The sequence below is a fragment of the Dromaius novaehollandiae genome, chromosome W (assembly GCF_036370855.1).
Source record: "Dromaius novaehollandiae isolate bDroNov1 chromosome W, bDroNov1.hap1, whole genome shotgun sequence".
Lineage (NCBI taxonomy): Eukaryota > Metazoa > Chordata > Aves > Casuariiformes > Dromaiidae > Dromaius > Dromaius novaehollandiae.
In genome coordinates this window covers 53,584,954-53,604,793 of record NC_088130.1, presented here as the reverse complement: position 1 = coordinate 53,604,793, position 19,840 = coordinate 53,584,954, and the positions used below count along the sequence as shown (strand labels likewise).

At 35.8% G+C, this 19,840-nt stretch overlaps 1 protein-coding gene across 1 annotated transcript in view; it reads right to left on the bottom strand.

The window, feature by feature from the left end:
- The window catches only part of LOC135324260 (potassium/sodium hyperpolarization-activated cyclic nucleotide-gated channel 1-like), a 208,469-nt gene that overhangs the window by 101,054 nt on the left and 87,575 nt on the right, over window positions 1-19,840 (bottom strand). The window contains exon 3 of the mRNA XM_064500142.1: window positions 401-562. Coding sequence (XP_064356212.1) covers window positions 401-562 — 162 coding nt within the window. The remainder of the gene's footprint in view (window positions 1-400; window positions 563-19,840) is intronic.

Below are 19,840 nucleotides of genomic sequence, written 5' to 3'. Positions count from 1 at the left end.
GATAAAACAAACTGAAGACACAATTAGATCAAACAAATGCAGATAATACACCTCCACGAGCATTTGAAACTATAAACAAAATTCACAGCACTGGTCAACTTTTTCCAAATTTCTTTTTGTGGCTTTTTTTGAGGGAATGAGGATTAATAAATTAAAATGATCTTAAAACTGAAAATATTTGGCTCGTTTACTGAGAATGATTCAATATAATGTTATTGGTGATGGCGGCTACAAAACAAACATTAGTTTATTAGCAAGCCAACCAACAAAAACAAAAAGCAAGCTTGAATACATTGCAGGGCAGTGTATTACTAGGCATGTACTGTTACACTTAAGTCTGAAGCTAACTGTTTAGAAAAATAACGTTTGAAAAGCACAATGAAAAATGAACAATACTTACAACCATACCGTTTAGGGACACCCAGCAATCTGGTGGGAAATCCTGGAGTAATGGTACTAAAAACTGAAGACAACCATCCCAGTGGCAAAGCAGCAACATCATTCCAATCAGATTAAAGATTCTCACCACAGCACTTGCCAGATCATATGTCATGTGGAATATCTGTAGACAAAAAGGACAGATTATTTACATGATGAAACATGTTGAAAACAGAAACACAAATCATTTACTTCTCATCCAGGTGGGTTAAAGACAAGTAAGTATTGTGATGAAGTTCTAAAACAGTACAGATCTCTCAGTAAGGTGATGTGGGAGACGCAAATTCAGTGCCCCAGTCTGAAAGGTTCACTCTCATGTTCCTCACCTGCTTGAGCGAACCAAATTCTGAGTGAGGAAACAATATAAATAATTGTAAAAATTGTTGGACTTCTACTTCTGTAGTGTGTGTTTATTAATCCAGTTTGCAAATACCAGTTCACCAAGCCAAATGACACAGAAGTATTTCCCTGCTTTTAATCATTGACGATTTCCTAAAACATTAAAAATCCTGAAACACCTGTAGCAGCTAAGTTTATGTCAAACTGTCATAATAATTTGAATTTCAATATACTGCTCCATTCCTGGACGAAAAATCTTTGCACCTGAATGGTCTCTTACAGCAAAACACATACATAAACTCTTACAGTATATTATATTTTAATAAGCATAATTATCAGTATCCAGGAGTTCAGGTTAGAAAATGAAGAGTGTTCTGTCCAGTTGATATTTCATGGAATTTTAAGTTAAAAATACTATTTAACTGTACGGACTGACATAGAAATTCAGAGCCCTTAGGGCTGAAAAGCACATCAGATTCCTACAGGTAGAAAGACTGACACTTTCTGTAGGTGTGAAGAAATGGCAGTAAAAAATCCCCAAAGATAAAGGCAGGTAAGTGAAGAGCCTGATAGGCTGCACAATTTGTGAGAGGGTATTAGGTCAAATAATAAAAACGAAGATCAGTTGTGGCATCGGCATACTGTAGTATCTGGGTAATCGCAACAGTCCTCTCTGTCTTTGCAAAACATGTATCATAGAAATTAAAACTCCTTTATGTAATAAATGACTTCCAAATCTACACATGCCATTTGGCATTTGTAAACAAAAGAGTTCACATACTGAAGAGGGAATTTTTCTATCCTAACTTTTACATATCTACACTGAAAGCAGAAGTTAAGTATCCATGCTGTAAATGAGTGCAAGTGCTAATATGGAGACCACATTAAGGCACCTTCCAAAGTCATTTGGTGTTAGCGGGAGTTTGTGCTTGTTTGAAAATGATGGCATATTTTTGAGTCCCAAAATGCAAAACCTATTTAATAGAAACATATCTAGATGTTAAATTTATGTGCAAAGCATTTTTTGAATCTAGGGCATTTTAAGAGTATGTGTTTCAAACTCCAGTTTGACAGAGGTTGCAAAAAAGGGCTTGTATCATTATTCAAAATGTCATCTTATCCAAATACCATTTAAATCCTGTTAAAATTGAGGGGATGATATTGATATTTAGAAGATGCTGTAAATGGAAATAAACAGAAAACTATCACCATTATAAATTGGTGCTGTTTAGAAATGTATTTATGTTGTAGCTATTTTAATAATTACAGTAGCATGATTTGAATTGAGAGATTAGAAATGTAAAATTAGAATAATTTTATTTAAATAACTGGAAAAAAAAGCAAGGATTGGTACTGTTTTGGAACAGTAAAACCCAGTTTCATTTGGGTTATTCTTTATCTGCATGGATATTTTACTGCACCCACAAAGTGCAGATACAGTCCTGATAACATGAAAAGTAGCAAAATTTTGTCAGTAAAAACATGATTTCCACTAGAATATCTATCTGTAAAAGTCAGGAAGATTAGACAGAAATTATACACATTTTAAACAGAGATCACAAGTTCATGAACAGTTTCCTGTTGCTCCAGAAGATCAAGTTATAACATCTATACAATACGGCTGGATAAAAATCAAAGGCCATCTCAGTTCTTATCCACAGAATTTTCATACTGCCTCAAGCTTCTCATCAGGCCTTACTGTAAGAGATTAGATTTTCAGAATAATTCACTGAATTGGATAGTGTTTTTTTTAAAAAATGGATCACAAATATGACAATCAGAGCGATACTGCGCCCTAACACCTTCATTCCTATAATTACTTAGGAACAGAATTTTGCTGAAAACATGCCCCTAAGTGTTTCTGAGAAGCATCTGAAGAGCTGGTTCTGTGAAACATCTCAAAGTCCACAAAACAACACTTCCACAGACACAGGACTCCTGAATCCCTATCCTGCTTCTGTAACTATAGGTGTAGGCATCATGAAATATTGTGCATGTATACTGTGATCATAGCTGCACAAAAATGATTATTCTGTTGGTTTTTTAGTTGGATAGAGCCCATTTTTGGCATAGATTCAGATTAGAGAGATGGTTTGAACTGCAAAGCTTATATTTTCCTATAGTATTTCCTACATTTTTAGAGCCTTTTGTGCTGGTACATTTTTGTTATGAATCTTAAAAGCTCCAAATTATTTAATAAGGTAATATGCACTGAAAAAAATATGTTGCTGGTTGAATTTGCTGATGTATTTATTTAAGCATTTCAGAGCTCTGCTTGACTGAGGATATATCACATCCTGCCTACCCTATGAAACCGTGTGATGACTCAATAAGGCTTCCCAAATGAGCCATTAGATCTAGTATACAGAAAGAGCTATTACAAAGCAAGACTGAAATTCAAACTAAATAGCTGGAGCACCGCACGGTGCTCCATCAAATCAAAGGGCCTTGCTGAGTCAAAGAGGTCTGTTGTTGGGTTTGGGCTTTGCAAGAACTATTCTACCCTCTTCTGTCCTGCTAGTATGACTGAGTAGTAGTTGTTTTTTTTCTTCCAAGTAAGTAGCATCTGCCTTTTCATTACCAATATGCTTTTGCAGTAATAATCACATATTGCAAGAACAACAATATGTTGAAAATTTTATGTGAAACCACATCCAGTAAAGGAAAAGACTACAGCTGTCAGTATATGACACTGCAAGCTTTCATCATTTGTGAAACCTTTCACTCAAGAAATAGTTTCCATGCTGCTTAGTGTTCAGGATCAGTATTATTAAAAATGCATAAACATATTCCGGATATTAGCTGGCTTTCTTAACATGGTATTATATCAGCATTTCTGCAATACCACCCATTAATTCTAATTGCAGTGTTTTATTGCTCATCTTTTGCTTATATAGTCTAATATTCGTATAGCTTATTCTAATAACTCTGATAAATCTGTATTACAGAAAATTACTTCATAGGAAAAAAGTAAATATAGAAAAATCCTTTTAAACAGCTCTGCATATTCAAATATCTTTCCAGTAAATAAAAGTTTGGTATTTTTTTCCTAAAACGAACTTGCCATGGAAATGTGTGCTTGGTTTGAAAAAACATTTAAATGCCCAAAACATACACTGTAAGTGAACAATAATAGTTGTTCACAGTACTGTATTGACCTCTTTAGGTTTGAAGGGGGAAGGTTGTTTTTTTAAACTAATATCCAAACTTCCCCATGGACTGAAGTCATATATTGTATGTCTAATATTTTGTTTTTCCATTTCTGAAACAACTGTGATACATTCAAACAAAGAGTAGCAAAAGAAGCCACATTTTTACAGCATTTTCTTCTAGAAAGCATAAATTACAGAGCCCACATTAATGAATTAATCTTTAGTAAAACTCCTACGAGATGTGGGAAATATTGTTTCTCACAAGTAGTGAGTTGCTAGTAGGCAACCAGTAGGCCAGGAAGAAATCTCAGAAGATCACAAATTGATTCAGATGTCTTGATTTCACAGCACAGGTGTCCTGTATATTTAAGACAAATCTCTTTGTTTGAAGGGATGCCTTAGCAAGATAACATTCATAATAAAAAAATCAAACACTTGAATGCACCTAGAGTTAGGCTCTTAAACTCATTACTCAGGTACCTAAATATAGGTAGGTAGCCTGATTTTCATTAAATGCTCACCATCCACAAATTCTGTGCAAGTCAGCAGGAGCTGCAGATATACAACAGATTTAAAATCGTGGTCATTTTATTTAGACTCCTAACTCCATACCTAAACGTTCAGCTTATCCACCAAGATATCCAACTTTTGGGCAACACATTCAAAAAAAAATTACTAGAGTTACATGACATCACTGCAACTGAGAAAAAATTAAAATTCCCTTGAGAACTAACTATTTCCACATTATTATTGCACATAACAGAAAAGATTTAATAGGCATCTCTGCCTTTTATTTATTACTCAATTTCATTTCAATTACACTTGATAGTTTTCATTAGTATCATGTGTTTGTTTTGTCTTCACTAGAATAATGTTACCATTCATTGTTTCCATACACTTCAAAACAGTGTTTAATAATAAATTCAGATTTATGAATTCATTTCTGAAAATTCACATAATATCTTCCTCTATTATTTTTATACTCTTTTCTCAATACCCTGGAAACTTTAAGTATTTGCCTAAAAAGCTGACAGTGCCCCTGACAATGGCTGAAATGTAACCACAGATTTACAGTTTTGAATGTTTTGGCAATATATGGCTCACAGAAAGTAAGAAATTGCTCAGAAGTCAGAGTTCACATGTTTTATCTCAGTTTTTACTCACACTTTATTAATGACTCTTTCTATTCCCCTATGTGAAGCAGGAAGCAGAAAGCAGACTACTCCTTCGTCACATTTATAATGCAGTGTATACTTTAAATTGGTCCTGCTAACTCTGATTTTTGAGCCCGAGACAGAAAAACTATTCCAGTCTTGCCAGCCCACTTGCTTAATAATATTTGAGGACTGTCATAGTAAGTTAATAGTATGCATATATTTTAACTAAAATGAATACAAAATCTGTTGAACTGCTGTCATGGAATACAGTAGGTTACCTCTTTTGCCTTCTGATATTGGGATTTAATATTTGTTCAGTTGTAATTTTTTAGTTCAGTTTGATTTTTAGGTTCATTTTATATAAAACTGATTTAAAACCAGATTTTAACTCTTCTAGAAAAAAAAAAGAAAATCTCAGGACCTTCTGGAAAATGTATTAAAATCTCGTATCACAGAGTTTCTTCAGATACTCTTCTTTGCAGCCTCTTAGAGGTACTAAGGGTGCTCAGTATCATAAAGCTAGCTCAGGCTTAACCCTCAAATTATGATTTGCATCGTGACTCAGGCAATATGAAATGACACTCAAACTAAAGGAAGCTATATGGAGCCTGAAATATTAAATAGCCACTGTGGAGACACAGGAATAATTGCATTTGTACTGAGATTCTTGAGATCATACTGAAAGTACTATGAAGTACAGCAATAGAATTTCAGGCTAGACTGTAGGGGAAAAATAACGGTAACAAAAATTGCAAGGGATTTTTGGTTCATTCTCTGGGTCAGTTCAGAATTATTAGGTTTATGCCTTACAGCACCAACTAGGCAGGGATTATAAATTGTAGGATCCAAAGTTTCCTACCTGAGCTAAATTTTCACTTCTAAGGCAGTGATAGTAATAAAGGCCCCCAAGAAATAAAATAATATAGAAGGGGGAGGAGAGCTCAAAGCCTCTTTTGTGAGCATCCTTCTCTCAATCTACCTTAACCAATGAAAGCCATGCATGACTCTGTTTAGCCATTTCATATCCTACAAATCGATTTCAGAAGACATTTTCTGTAAATATCATTTGGGACACTATAGATATGACCTAACTTCTATTAAAGCCAATTTCTCTGGGTGTTGCAGATTATTACGCTCTACCCTGAAAAGATATCTGCAAAAGCAGATGTAAATGCCTATTGATTGAAATGCCTGGCTATGCCTACAGGGTAACATTTTACACTCTACTGACTCCTGATGTATTTGGTTAATTTTATAATAAATAATTCATAGTTGATAACTCAGTAGTGGGGAAAGGTATATAGCACTATTTAATCTAGTTGTATTTAAGACCTTAAGCTGATGACAAATGTAAAGATCTGCATTTGCTTTAGTCGACCCTGGAGGGAAAACCTCAGTGACTTACTAAACAGAACAAACTAGTTTTAATCAAACATATCTGGAAAAAAAAGAGCTGAGAGTGGCCTATTTTATGTGACCTTTAAAAATTGTTATTTTCTAGATGCGGTCAATCTGACATTAGGTTTTATAATAGAAGTCCCATTTATTCCACTTCAAGGCATGTACAAATGGAAGCCAGTTTCTATGACGCAAAAAGAACAGCTCAACAACATATAAATGTGACTGTGCTAAGGCCAGGTTAAACCTGAAAGCATTAATAAAACCACTTTGCTGAAGGAAGAATTAGGCAAGCCTTGGAAAGGTCAGGTATAACAAGGAAGCAAAAATTGTTTGCTATATATATATTCTGCCACATGTATTTTTTACCGTAAATTTGCCAGTGCCATACTAATATATTACCTTTCACACAGAGAGCATGACTTCACTGCGAAAATGTGTATTTTTATTATCCTGTTGTGATTAATGAACGTGACCTATTTGGATATCAAAACAGTGAGGAACAGTCACTTCAGGTCTACAGTGAAGAAAACATGCCAGAATGGACCTAATCTCAGAAGTGCTAGTCTTCGCTGTGTTTTTGCAGAGGTAGAGGTCACAGTCACTATTTGTTTTGATGACAATCAAATTATTAGACTTAGATTATTAGATTAGGCTTATTAGACTAAGCCTTTATTTTTATTGCTGAAGTGAAGCAAAGTAACAAAAATATTCATAACTGTGAGAAACAAGCAAATGTGCAACACTAATTGCTTGTCTCCACGACAATATTTAGCTCAAGTAATGATCCTTAAGTTATGGTATCTGATGGAGAGTGACCGTATGGCAAAAAATACTTGAACTGTACATGAGCAGAGAGATGGAGAGTTTTGCAGTATGCCAGCTTGAATTTCACCTCAGTTTCCATTACAGCATCATGTCAGCTTTCAGCATCACCTGAACTTCAGCTCAAGCTTCTTGATGGGCCACGTAACTGAACTGAAAGCACCACTGAACTCACGCTAGAGACTTCTGTGAGTGGAGTTGAGCTAGAAGCAACATTTCATTTATTATCTTACATAATTACCTATATCCTACAAAGATAAGCGCCCCAAAACATTATTTATGATTTATTTAATCATACCTAGCTGAGCTTGAGCAACTGTTTCTTATATTAATGTGCAGAGGTACTCTGGCAGCAACAAGAGAAAAGAAATAAGTTATTTTCTCTCACTCATCCTCTCACAGACAGGCCAAGGCAGGGACTCCCACAGGGCTGAAAAGGGCAACAGAATGAGCAACATAAATCCTGAAAAATATTACTGCCTACAATGTTTCAAATAAAAGTGCATAAAGTCAGATAGCTGATTGCATTTTTAGGTATTAATATGAGCTTTAGAAGCCTAAGTTCCCAACTTTTAAAATAATTATTTAAGCTGTTTTAATCCTTATTAAATGTGAAATACAACAATAGAAACAGTAAATATCAATCATGTACATTATGAAGAAGTCTACCACAAAATGTGTTATAAATGATGAAGCAGTTTAGGGAGGACCTTACGAAGATCAAAATCTTCACAAAAAGGGCCATGCCAGATAAAATTGCATTTCACACCATTTTTGATTATTCAGCTGTCACAAACCTTAGGCCCTTTTGATTTCTGTTTTTAAAGCAAAACTTTGGAGATAATCATGTTCTACCCCCAGCATCCAAGGTCTTTTCCATCGGCTCACACATTTGAAATATAGGAACGGGCAGGCGAGAACACAGCCTGGGCTCCCAGTTGCACTGATCTAACAGTAAAACGGAGCACAAACAATGTTTCCTGTGATCCCTTTTATACTCCTCAGCTCCAACTGCTGTGCCTATGAGCCAGGCTTGTCTCTGGAAGCTACCTGAATATGAAATGCATCCCAGGATATTTCAAAGAATGGACTTACTTAGGTACATAAAAGCATCTGAAGAATAGCATGTTTTTAGGTTTAACTGGGACAACCATAGCAGAAGAAAAAGAAAGATTTATACTCAATAATATAATATGATAATTTATATTATATTATACTACATAATAATATATAATATAATAATAATCAAAAATACAGTTTAACAGAACCCCTTGAGCAATAGATTATCCAATCAACATTGTACCAGCGGGACACAGAAGCCAACTACTTTCAACATCAATCTTTTCCTGAGCTTCATGTAGATTTTTTTTTTGATTAGCAACATTTTAACTTCAAAACCCTGTGAATATGAGATGAAATCAGATACCTTCTGAAAGTTAAGGAAACTGTAGAAGTTTGGAGGTACATAGAAAACTAAAAGTTTGCATGTTTATAAAGAATTTATCTGCATCTATTGTCTCTGTAAAACAATTCTCTCAATGTTTTTCCTTTTCACTAAATTTCCTGTATGTCATGACAGGCCACAAATACCTCAAGGAACTTCTCTTATCTCAACCAGAACCAGACTATTGAAACAATTGAAAGTATGGGAATAAAGGGAGAAGAAAAATTTCTTTCGTATAATCCTAAACTGCAAAAAGAACCAATTCAAGCTTTAAGAAGATGATTCATTAAAATCCTTAAACCACCAGTTCTTTTTACATGATGCCCACTCTTACGTAGGCAGGACTCCTGCATTTCTAAGCTTCAAACTAGTTCTTCTGTTCATAATACAGCAACATAATAGTCTAATAGTAAACAATTGAAATAATGAGGAATATTTCTTCTGCGACATTTAAAAGAAAAAAGCTGGTATCTTACTGAAGCTCCTGAGATTACTCTTCTAAGCATGGAAATAATGTACAAGAAACATACAGGGAAATGAAATAAAAGTCTTAATGTAGAATTTCCTGTGGAATAGAAATTCTGAAACCAAATTGATTCAGAATGCTTTATTTTAATAGCATAACATATCTTGCTTTTAATAAGCCTCAAAACATGTTTTTATGAATTGCTACATTCTAATGGTTATATATTTGTGTTCTTAAGATTAAATATAATCCATGAATAAAAAATGTGAAATTCATTAAAAATAAATTCCATAAAAAATCCAAATTTATTAGAATATATTTTTTTCTTTTTATAGTCATTTAAAAATAGAGTACAAATAGGTTGACAGGCAAATCCTTATAAAAAAAACAAGACTAAGAGTTTAGTTGCCTAATAAAAATTTCATGCTGTCAGAAAAATATTACCTCTTTAAACAAATAACTTTGCAGATTTGCATACAATACCCTTTCATGTACAATACCATGTTGACTTCATTTAGTATATAAAACTACCTTATGTAGAAATTCCAGATGCTAAATTATTCTATTTTTGTAACTGTGATAAATATTTGGTAAATACATGACTATCATTATGAAGAGTGCTCGCATATCCACAAATATAATTTACAACAAACTCTGAATACTCAAGTTAAAAGGTATTACCACAAATCTCTACAGATAGTCTACAAAAAAGGAAGAGTTTGAAAAGGAGAGACATACAAGTAATACAAGTCATACAAATAATATCAGAAAAGCTGAACTACTGTAAGATGAATGAAGAAGGAAATATTCTTTTTGAGTCTAATTAGGGTTCTTTGATTCCTGCCTATTTCCAAAATTTTATTTCAAATGCTACTTGCTTCTGATGGGTAACATTTTTGAGGCCTGAATAAATGATCATTTTGGATTTTGTTTTAATGCTATCAGTTATAATGATGAAAAGCTGAAGAGTGGACGTTGTGCCTGGACCGATTTTTTTGGCATTCGTCTTTGAGAATATAGACTAATAGAATTACTAGATTTTGGCTATGTTAAGGTAATCTGAGGAAGAAAACTGTTAGCATACAGGAAGTCTAATTTATAAAAATGTGATATCTCTCACAGTACTTTTTACTATGTAGTTTCTTCAAAAAGAGTTTACATTTGGTCATATATACTTTTAAAATAGTACCTCATTAAATACAATGTCAACCTGTAGTTTGCCAGATGAATAGTAGAACATGACAGATTGCTTTATAAAGGACACAACATGTCAGCCTATGAATTTGAAAAATATGCTAAAATATGACTAATATAACTGGAATAATTATTTACTAAAACTCATAAACAATAAATCAGAAATTACACAAAAAAGTGGGAATCCTGGTCACAGTCTGAAAGCTCCACTGAAAAGTAACTATAACACATAATTTCTTTTCATTCTAATTAAATATTCCTTCCCTCCCTATTCCTGCTCCTCCCCAATTTTTTTATTCCTTTTTATGTCATTCTTGGCATGTCAGTAAGAGAACTGCAAGATGTGCACCCCTCTCCTGAACCTCTGGCTATGCCAATATGACACTCCCTCTCCGACTCATCGGCTTTCGTCACTGCTCTCCATGCTACGGGACTTGAGCACAGGTCTGTTCCTGTGCACTCTTTGCCCTGACTCGTTTGTGTAACAAGCTGCTGCTTAACTAGCCTTGTCCAGCTTTTCTCTGTTGGGTCACAGCAAACAACCTCTCATGGGAAGCTTGCCTACAGTCCAGCAAACTCTGTGTTAGGCTTATTATTGCTGAGCGTGTACTGTGACAGCCCATTATGTCCAGATATGGATCTCTATTTGTCTCTTTGCCATTATTTTCTTGGCTTTCTTAGCTGTTAACACTATCTATTATTTTCTAGCTGATCAGATGAAGGTGTCTTGTTCTCAAGTTCCTGTTTGTCTATAAATCACTTCAGTTTTGCTGCAGAATATTTCCCTCCACTTTCCAAGTACCAGATGTCCACTTGCAAAGCCTAACTTCAGTTTCCTACTGCAGTTCTTGCTGAAATTGGAATCCGTCTCAGAGGTTGCATGAGGTATGAAGTTGGAAGATCTGTTGTTGAACACTGCAAGCAAACACCTTTTGCACAGTTAGTGCTATTTCTGTGTGTGCCTTCAATTGGCCATTCATGATTGGGCTCGGCAATATACCTACTGATTTGTCCCAGGAATACCTCTGTCCTATGATGTATTTTGATTTAGGATATCAACACTTTTGCGAGCTAATGCTGTTGCAAGATCCTCCTTTAGGACAATATTCAAGTTCACCTTTCAGTTGGTACCAGGATCAGCCCTCTGCGCACTCATTCCTTGCAGTCTGGTCTACACGGAGGTGTGGATTGATCTACTGCCAGAGATTTGTCTGCTGTATTTTCTGCTGCCCTCTGCCACAGATGCAAATGTATATCCAAAAACTCTGTTGCCTTTTGTGCCACAGAGCACAGTTATGCTGGGTTCTGGAAAGCGCCTTCCTTAAAGGCTTGGCCACTCACAGTGAGCTTTACTGGGCCGTATCCTGCTTTCAGAACGCATTGCTGAAGGCTCAGTAATTTAGTTTGCATAGATGAATTCAGTGGTCACCTTCTGATTTTGCTTTCTTATGGCCAATTATCACATTACAGGTCCACTGTGCACGAAAGCAAAAGCGAGAGAATTTTTTCTGCTCTCGAGCATTTCACCTAGCTTTTCACCATCTGACTCTAGTCTTCCTATTGTAGCTGATACAACTTTACTAGCAATGAAAGCAATCCCATGTCATGGTAGTTGTTGTTGCAGGCTGGAGTTAGCATTACTTCTTCCTTGACAATACAGACTATGTTTCAGTGCTGCGTTCAGTGTCTTGGTTTTTCTCTTCTCTACTGTACTGTGATATCCCTTGCTTTTTCCAAGACAGTTCCTCTTCTGTTCAGGCCTGATAATTTCTTCTTTTTACTTTATAAGATTATTTTGACTCAAGGATTGCATGCAGCGATTTTGCTTTGTCTTCCACTTTCTTTTTGTGGATCTATTTCTGTGAAATACTGTCCTTTTACTCTACAAAAAGCCTGGGCCCACAGGAACTGTTCTTTCTCCTCTTTCCCGCTGAGGATATTCTGTGTTACGCTGAGATCAAGTGTACAGCCTGTTCTGCCCTGCTGTGCAACATTGAGCAGTACTTACGTTTGTCAACTGTAAAAAGCAAAAAAAAAATCTTTTGTTTCATATTTCCTTAAGAACAGGCCACATTTGCCTGTTGACTTTTGAGTCGTTTCAGTATACAATGGCCCCGTCACAGTTTTTTTCCAGTCTAATGTTTCTGCTTTGTCTGTTTGCTGACATGAAGCTGACTCCTTAGTCCAGCTGGAATCAAAATGGTTATTGATCAAAAGCATAACTCTCATATGACAGCTAAGTGTTTGGCAGCCACCGAGGAGGATATATTGAGTATATTGAAGCAAACCTCAAGACTATGGACTTAAAGCAAATATCCTCTTCTATCTTCTCAACTGTCACACATACCTCTGCTTATTTTTATTCTTCCTTGAACAGAAACAAAACTTTGGGACATTTCCTTTGGGATGTTTAATAGTTTTATTTTCCATTTCCTTTACATTGCTGTTAAATGACAGAGATTTTTCTTGTTGCCATTCACGTGCATTGCTCTGCAATATAAGTTGCAATTTACTTTCATTCTGTATCAGTCCATTCTTATCTAAGCCTTATACTGCTGAATCTTCAGCCTCAAACATTAATTATATATAACAGCATCTTAGCTATGTGAATATTAGTGTTTCTTGTTTTCTTCTGCTTTTTGGTTTCAAATTAACAAACAAGCCAGCATCATTCTGCAATATTATAATGTGAGCCCACAATATGTGTACAGACAGTGTCAATGGTGATATAAGCATGAGGACAAACATTAGTTTGGGAAAAGAGCATTTAAAATTGATTTTTAAGGTTATATGAGTTTTAAGAATGACAGTCTCTAGCCATTTTCTTTACATCTGGTATTTGTTTTCAACACATAAATACCCAATTCATTATTCTGGAGAGAGTTACTGCATACAAAACCGTACAAAGTATTTTTTCCTGTGAGATAATGCAATAACCTCCCTACGCTTTTCCTTTCTGCTTTTTATATTTAGATCACATTTAAAGCAAAAGAAAGGCTATGCTAAAGCAGGATCATGTAATTCTTTAAGAAGAAAAAAGTATCCTCACTTTTTATTTGTGGATTTATAAGCAATTTTAAATTGGTGTTGAGATTTTGATTCACTTCCATTTATAAAGTCAGACCCTTCTCTTACTAAACATTTGGAGGAAAAGGATTTACTTGCAGTAATTAGACCAGAATTTCCCTCTGGTTTATGTATATTTTCTTATTCTAGTTCCTCAAAGTATCTCTGCAGTACATTTTCAGTGCATCCACTCACAATGTTCTGATTTTGCTATACCCTGTTCCCATGCCCTACCCTCTTTTCCTTTTTTATTGCACTCCCACTACGAACATAAACACTGCATCCAAATAACATCCAGAAAAGGTTCTCAAATTTAGACCAAGTAATTCTGTCCATCATTTTTGATAGCAATTGTATCCAGTGGCTGCCAATGAGAGGTTTGTATTTCATATTAACTACCACATATTGGTAGTATCTCCAACTCCAGACAAATGCAATTGTGATCTAGGTGACCTCATAACACCTGTGATTAATTTAAAAATAGAGCTTGGGTTTTCCGTATTTGTGTGCCTACGTTTGAGCCCATAGGGTCGAAATTATCAGCTTCCCTCAGAAATTGGCAAGAGGCTAAAAATAGCTGTAAGAAAAGAAAGCAGTAATAAAGCTGGGATGTTTACGAAGTTACACAGCTCCAGGACCTGGGACTTAGAGAGAAAAGCAACATTGTAAGGCCCACAATAAAACTGGAAGAGTTGGCAAAACTGCAATTATATTTCAGTCATCCTACTTTTACTAACTTAGTCCTAAAATACAAAAATCGTTTGTTTACAGAGGGTAAAATCCTGGAAATGTTTATCCTATATACTCTTAGTCCTGCATTTTGCATCACTGGGACAGTTTTGTGACGGAGATTGAATAGCAAGAACACTATTTACGCAATGGCAGAGTGAGAGTGAAATGGAGAGTTATTTTTATCGCTGTTTGGCAGAATCAGCTAAGTAGTAGATGCTTTGAATCTTTCAAGAGGCCTGGTTTGCACTTTGTCGAGCTAATAACCCAGCAAGAGAAAGATAAAAAATACAAAAGCAGCAGAAGAAGGGAGGGTAACTGTAACCAGCATATAGAAAAAACAGCTTGGACGTGGCAAAAATGAGCTCAGATAGTTTGCACGACATCTGCATAGTACCGCAGTCAGACAACTGGGTGATGGCATCCAACGCGTTGGTCAACACGGCCAGAAAAGATGGCAGAGTGAAGGTGTGCCCGAGCATCAAAGGCGCTGCTGGGAGCAGAAGTGAACTGCAGCAAATGGGGCTTAAGGCTGACAATTAGCTTGTTCCGACATCGAGTAATATGCTAATAATGCCAATACACTTGTTATTTGTCATTTTTTCCCAGCCAACAATGTTTGCCCACGTGCCATGACTGGGCAAGTAAGCTAAACCCTTTCTATAGAGTGTCACGGTGTTTCGAAGCATTTGCCTGCAGACCATGGCAAACTGCTTTATTACCAGCCCCTCTTATTTCTAACAAGTAGGAAAGCAAGATACTAGGAGCTCTGCAGAGACCCTGCCCTGAACTCATTATTCATACTTTTTTATCTCTGAATAGTTTTCCAGCTGCATAACTGTTGTACTTCTACAGGATGTGTGCGTGTGTGTGTGTGTGTGTATGTGCGCGTGTGTGGTGTTGCTAGAAGGCAGAAGGGCCAGGGAGAAGGAGAAGCAGTGATTTCACAGGGCTGTGAGAACGACTTCTCTGTCTAGTCCTTGCTCTGCAGAGACAGGGCATAAGCAATGAAAACAAGCCACAGGGTGCTTTCTGAAAGACTACTGAATGTAGAGTAGCACTTACTCTATTCTCTACTAGGCAGTATTCCCTGAAGTACAGTTTTTATATTACTCCGGACTATTTATCACCTGTCCATATGACCCTGTCACTCGGCTAGTCCATCTGCCCGGAACTTGCTCTATTATTCCCAGCCCTAGAAGCAGGAATAAACAGCTGCCATTCTTTGTAAATCAACCTGCTAAATACACATTTTTTTCCTTCTTCCTTTAAATATCCCCTGTCTGATGTCCAGAACAAGTTATAGTCATTCCTGGGTCAATCCAGTATCTTATAGGCATTAAAATGTCATAGCTGAATAGAAGCAAACAATCATGATCATTCTGGGAAAACCTTTATGGTCAAATTGGCTACCATCTGACTTCTATTTCTGGAATAAACACATTTAAAATAAATAAAGAGACTGTCTTGCTTTTTTAACATATCTCATGTTAAGTACTAAGATTATGCTCTGCACAGTATGATTAAGACCTCCATTTACTCCGTTCATTCACACCTTTATAATATTAATTGCAGAACTGTTTATTCCTGAAAAGCAAAAGATACTGACATTAGGGTTCTTCCTGTAGCTACCAACTGACTGTCTGGAACAAAAGTAGCTGCATAGCAGAGGTGAGATCCCTCTGGGGGTTGCTACACCCTTTCCTGTGCACACAGCACAAGCAGGTGGTACTTTTCCCACACTATAAATGCATTTAGTACTCATCCCCTTTAATCCTGTAAGATTACAGAGTGTTAGCACTTGGTGTCATTACATCCATCATGCAGAGAACTAAAAGAGGCCTTAAGAAACAGTGATAAATGCTATTTATATAAAAAAATGTAAATAACTCGTTAAATCTTTTTTTCAACAACCCAAGCGTTTATTGTACCAGGGTAACAGTAAAATGAATGGTAGCTCTTAAAAGTCAAAATAAAATAACTAACCGCCTAAGTGCATCATTATTTTCAAAAGACAGAGAACATTTTATAATCACAGACTAAACCCTGTTAAATCACAGTCAGATCTCTCCAACGTCCTCCTTTCAAACTTTAGTTTTCCTTTCAATTGATTTGTCTTCCCTTTACACTTCGGTGATTATTGATTCTTTCTTTCTTAGGAAGCACATTTATAAAACAATTATCTGCTCTTTCAGTAGTTCAGTCGGCTACAACAGCAACAACAAAAGTATAATCAGAATGTTGTTCCATTAGTGCACTGTTAGATCTTTACCTTTCATATAAGTACAACCTTTAAAATGAGAAAAGTGTATGATTTTTTTTCTGATGCTGGATATAATGTATATATATGCACTATTATATAATGTATATATATGCACTATATGCACTATATATACATATTATTATGTATACGTGGCATGTATGTATGTAAAAATATGTACACAGATGATGTATGACAGCGATGTGTGTAGATCTGCTAGAAGTAACACCAAGCTTTATATACATGCCATAAGCTCTTAAGTAATCAGAACCCCATCTGCCACTGTAGCCACCTAATATACCATTTCTATGTAGGAATGTCGTACCAACTTGACTCCATGCTCAATACACAATTCTTTTCCCCCCTCTCCTGTTTCTTCTTCCTTTTTTTCCAAAAACCTTTTTATATGAATGTACAAAACTCCTTCCGAGGATGTACATACAGGCAAGAGGAAAATAAAGAACTGTATGGTAAAGATGCCAGAAAGTAACCTCACAGACAGCAGAAACAAGAATTGTGGTTCATATGGATTTGAGTTTTTCTTAAATATTTTTTCCTATTTTATTAAATGTAGCACATTTTATGTTTGTGCCTAAAATAGCAAAATATAGTTCATTAACATTTCCTTATATGTCTTCTACATCAACATAAATCTAAGTTGAAGTTTCATTTGTGTGAGTTTCTGCTCTTGGCACTGAGACCATACACATCATCTTGTTATCACCAGACAGCAATATCATACCAGTCTATAGTACATGTTCTTCTTATATTTGTTTTATCTGTAGCAGTAAAATTGCCCATGAAGGTGAACATGTTCTTTTCTGAAAAGCAAACTAGAGAAAAATTACTAGATTTTGCATTTTTTGCAGTTTATATAGGATTAACGGGGAGACGCAATATTATCTAATCAATTGGTGACTGTTGTTATGTGGGTATTTACTAGTCTTGCATCTTTACCTGGTGACCTAAGAAAAAATAAACTGATACTGTTTTACTTGTGCTGTGGACCTAAACACTATTTACCAGAAAAATGTGAGAGGAAAGGGATACTACTGCCAGTTATATCTGGGTTATATCTAGAGTTAAATTACAGCCCATTATGCCTGGTGCTGAGCAAAGTTTCCTTGCAGTCTTATTACTTATTTTACACCAACTTTGACAAAGGTATAAAACCTGTTCTGCTAAACCAACTTGCAGCATCACCTAGACCTGGCTAATTAAGGATTTAGAAAAAATACCATGCAGCTTAATGCCCAAAACGAACACTCAGAATGTCTGAACATTTTGTTCTCCTCCAAAACACAGTCTATTTCATTTTAATCCAGGAGCTTTGCTTTCTTTTTCAATTGCCTTTAGTTTTCAGAATTATTTTTCCATTATTGCTTTTGGTGTGACAGAGGTCCCACATACGCTCTTTTTAAAGACTGCGTTAGTTGTAAAAGTGCCTTGTGACTTGTGACTAATATTAACCATTTTAGACACAGTTAAAGCCATTTTGTCTTTTTCAGCTCTGATTAGTTCAGTTCTTTTATAACGCATGTCATAGAAACGATTATCCCCAAGCAAACGGGACTGAACAGAAAGCCACCATCACCAGCGCTAATTCAGCAATGGCCCAGGTGTCACAGACTACTGACTGCTACGAAATACTGCTTATAGAGAGTACTCATTGTTTTCACTAACAGCTCAGCTGTCATGCTTTACATTTTGAAGCTTATTAATACAGTTGGTATCTGTGACCACACTGGAAAACCCCATGTCAATGTTTATGTAGATCTAGACCTGTATATACCATTTAACAATCAGAGTCCAGTGATCACAGCTATTCATATGGAGGACATCTCTGTACAAAAAGTGAAGGAAAAGAACCAGAGAAGACTTCTCTGTCCTGTATCTTCTGTAATATCTTAGATGAAGACCAGTCCTAATCCTCCTGCCATTCTCATTAAGTGAGCCAACTTAGGTACTTAAAACAGAAAAATCCTCTAGCGATGCTAGAGCAGGAAACTAAGTTGCATGACGCAAACTGCCCTCTGGAAGTCCCTCTGTTTCACTGAATCTGAAAGATGTCTAGGAAGACTAATGTCCTGTGCTTAGCATCAAAATGCCCTAAGGTCACCATACGGAGGCTTTCTGAAACTCTTACTAGACTAGTTGGGTTTGCCGTTCTTCATTCTTGAAGCCCCAGCAGGTTCTTCGCTCCACACAACAGGAGACCCAAAGGAGCACCACTCAGGCTGCACTCCTGGGATTTCACAGGGATTTCCTCCTTGTTGCGGGGGATTGAGAGGAGAGGAAATAACAGATTTAGCTCCTGTGCTCGGTTGACAAACTCTCTTTTGACACCTAGACCCTGTGCCACAGAGATGTGAGTAATAAGCCAGTCTGGGTACTTAGGAAGCAACATCCTGGTGCTGCATTGCTCCATGTTTTCAGTGTGTGCAAAGCTGACGGAGGCTCAGAAGGATCATCTCCACACAAACCCAAGGGCAATCTTGCCCAAATTGGTTTTTTAGGATACGTCCTCATTGAAATGAATAAAGTCATAGACGAGAAACAAGAACGTAGTAATTAACATACTACATTCCTATCCTGTCACCAGCAGTGACAGAAAGGATTAATCCACACATGCTGTGCAAATTTCCATTCAAAAAACTAAATATTTATGTAAAGAAAAACACATACAAATAAAAATAAAACTGGGTCAATTTATTCTATATAAGTTGATTTTTATATAGTGCAGCTAGCCTTGTCTTATATAACTCCTGTTTTCTACCTTCAAAAATTCTACATTTCTTTAAATTCTGCTGAATGATTTAACTCATTAACATTTTGAGCCATATGGCTGTCACATGATGTACTAAAAAACACCCTTTGCAATTTTTAAATTTTTATTATCTGGATTTTACTGTAAGAGCCTGAATTCCTATGAAACAGGTAAATCAATGTTAATGGTTTACCTTTTTCTAAACTATTCATATCCAGTCCATGCCTATTTGTCTCTTCCATCACTACTGACATGAATTTATCAGAAAGTTTAAAAATGTTTTTAAATGATCCAAATAAGAAATACAAATATATTTTAGTGAAATATCTACATATTTTTAAAAGAAGACTCTGTATTCAACTCTCTATGAATATTTTTCATAACAAAATTCTAAATAAACGCTAGTATAGTATCAGGCAATCCTCACACAAGAACAGTTTTATTCCTTAAGCTATAAAAAAACTTGTTAGACACTAGAGAAAATAGGGAATCTATTATACAATTGACATTTTAGAGAACATCAGGTGTATTAAGCTGTTATGATTTTGCTTTTGTTTACGTATAAAGTATTTGATTTACTTTTGAACAAAAAAAGCATGTAGTGC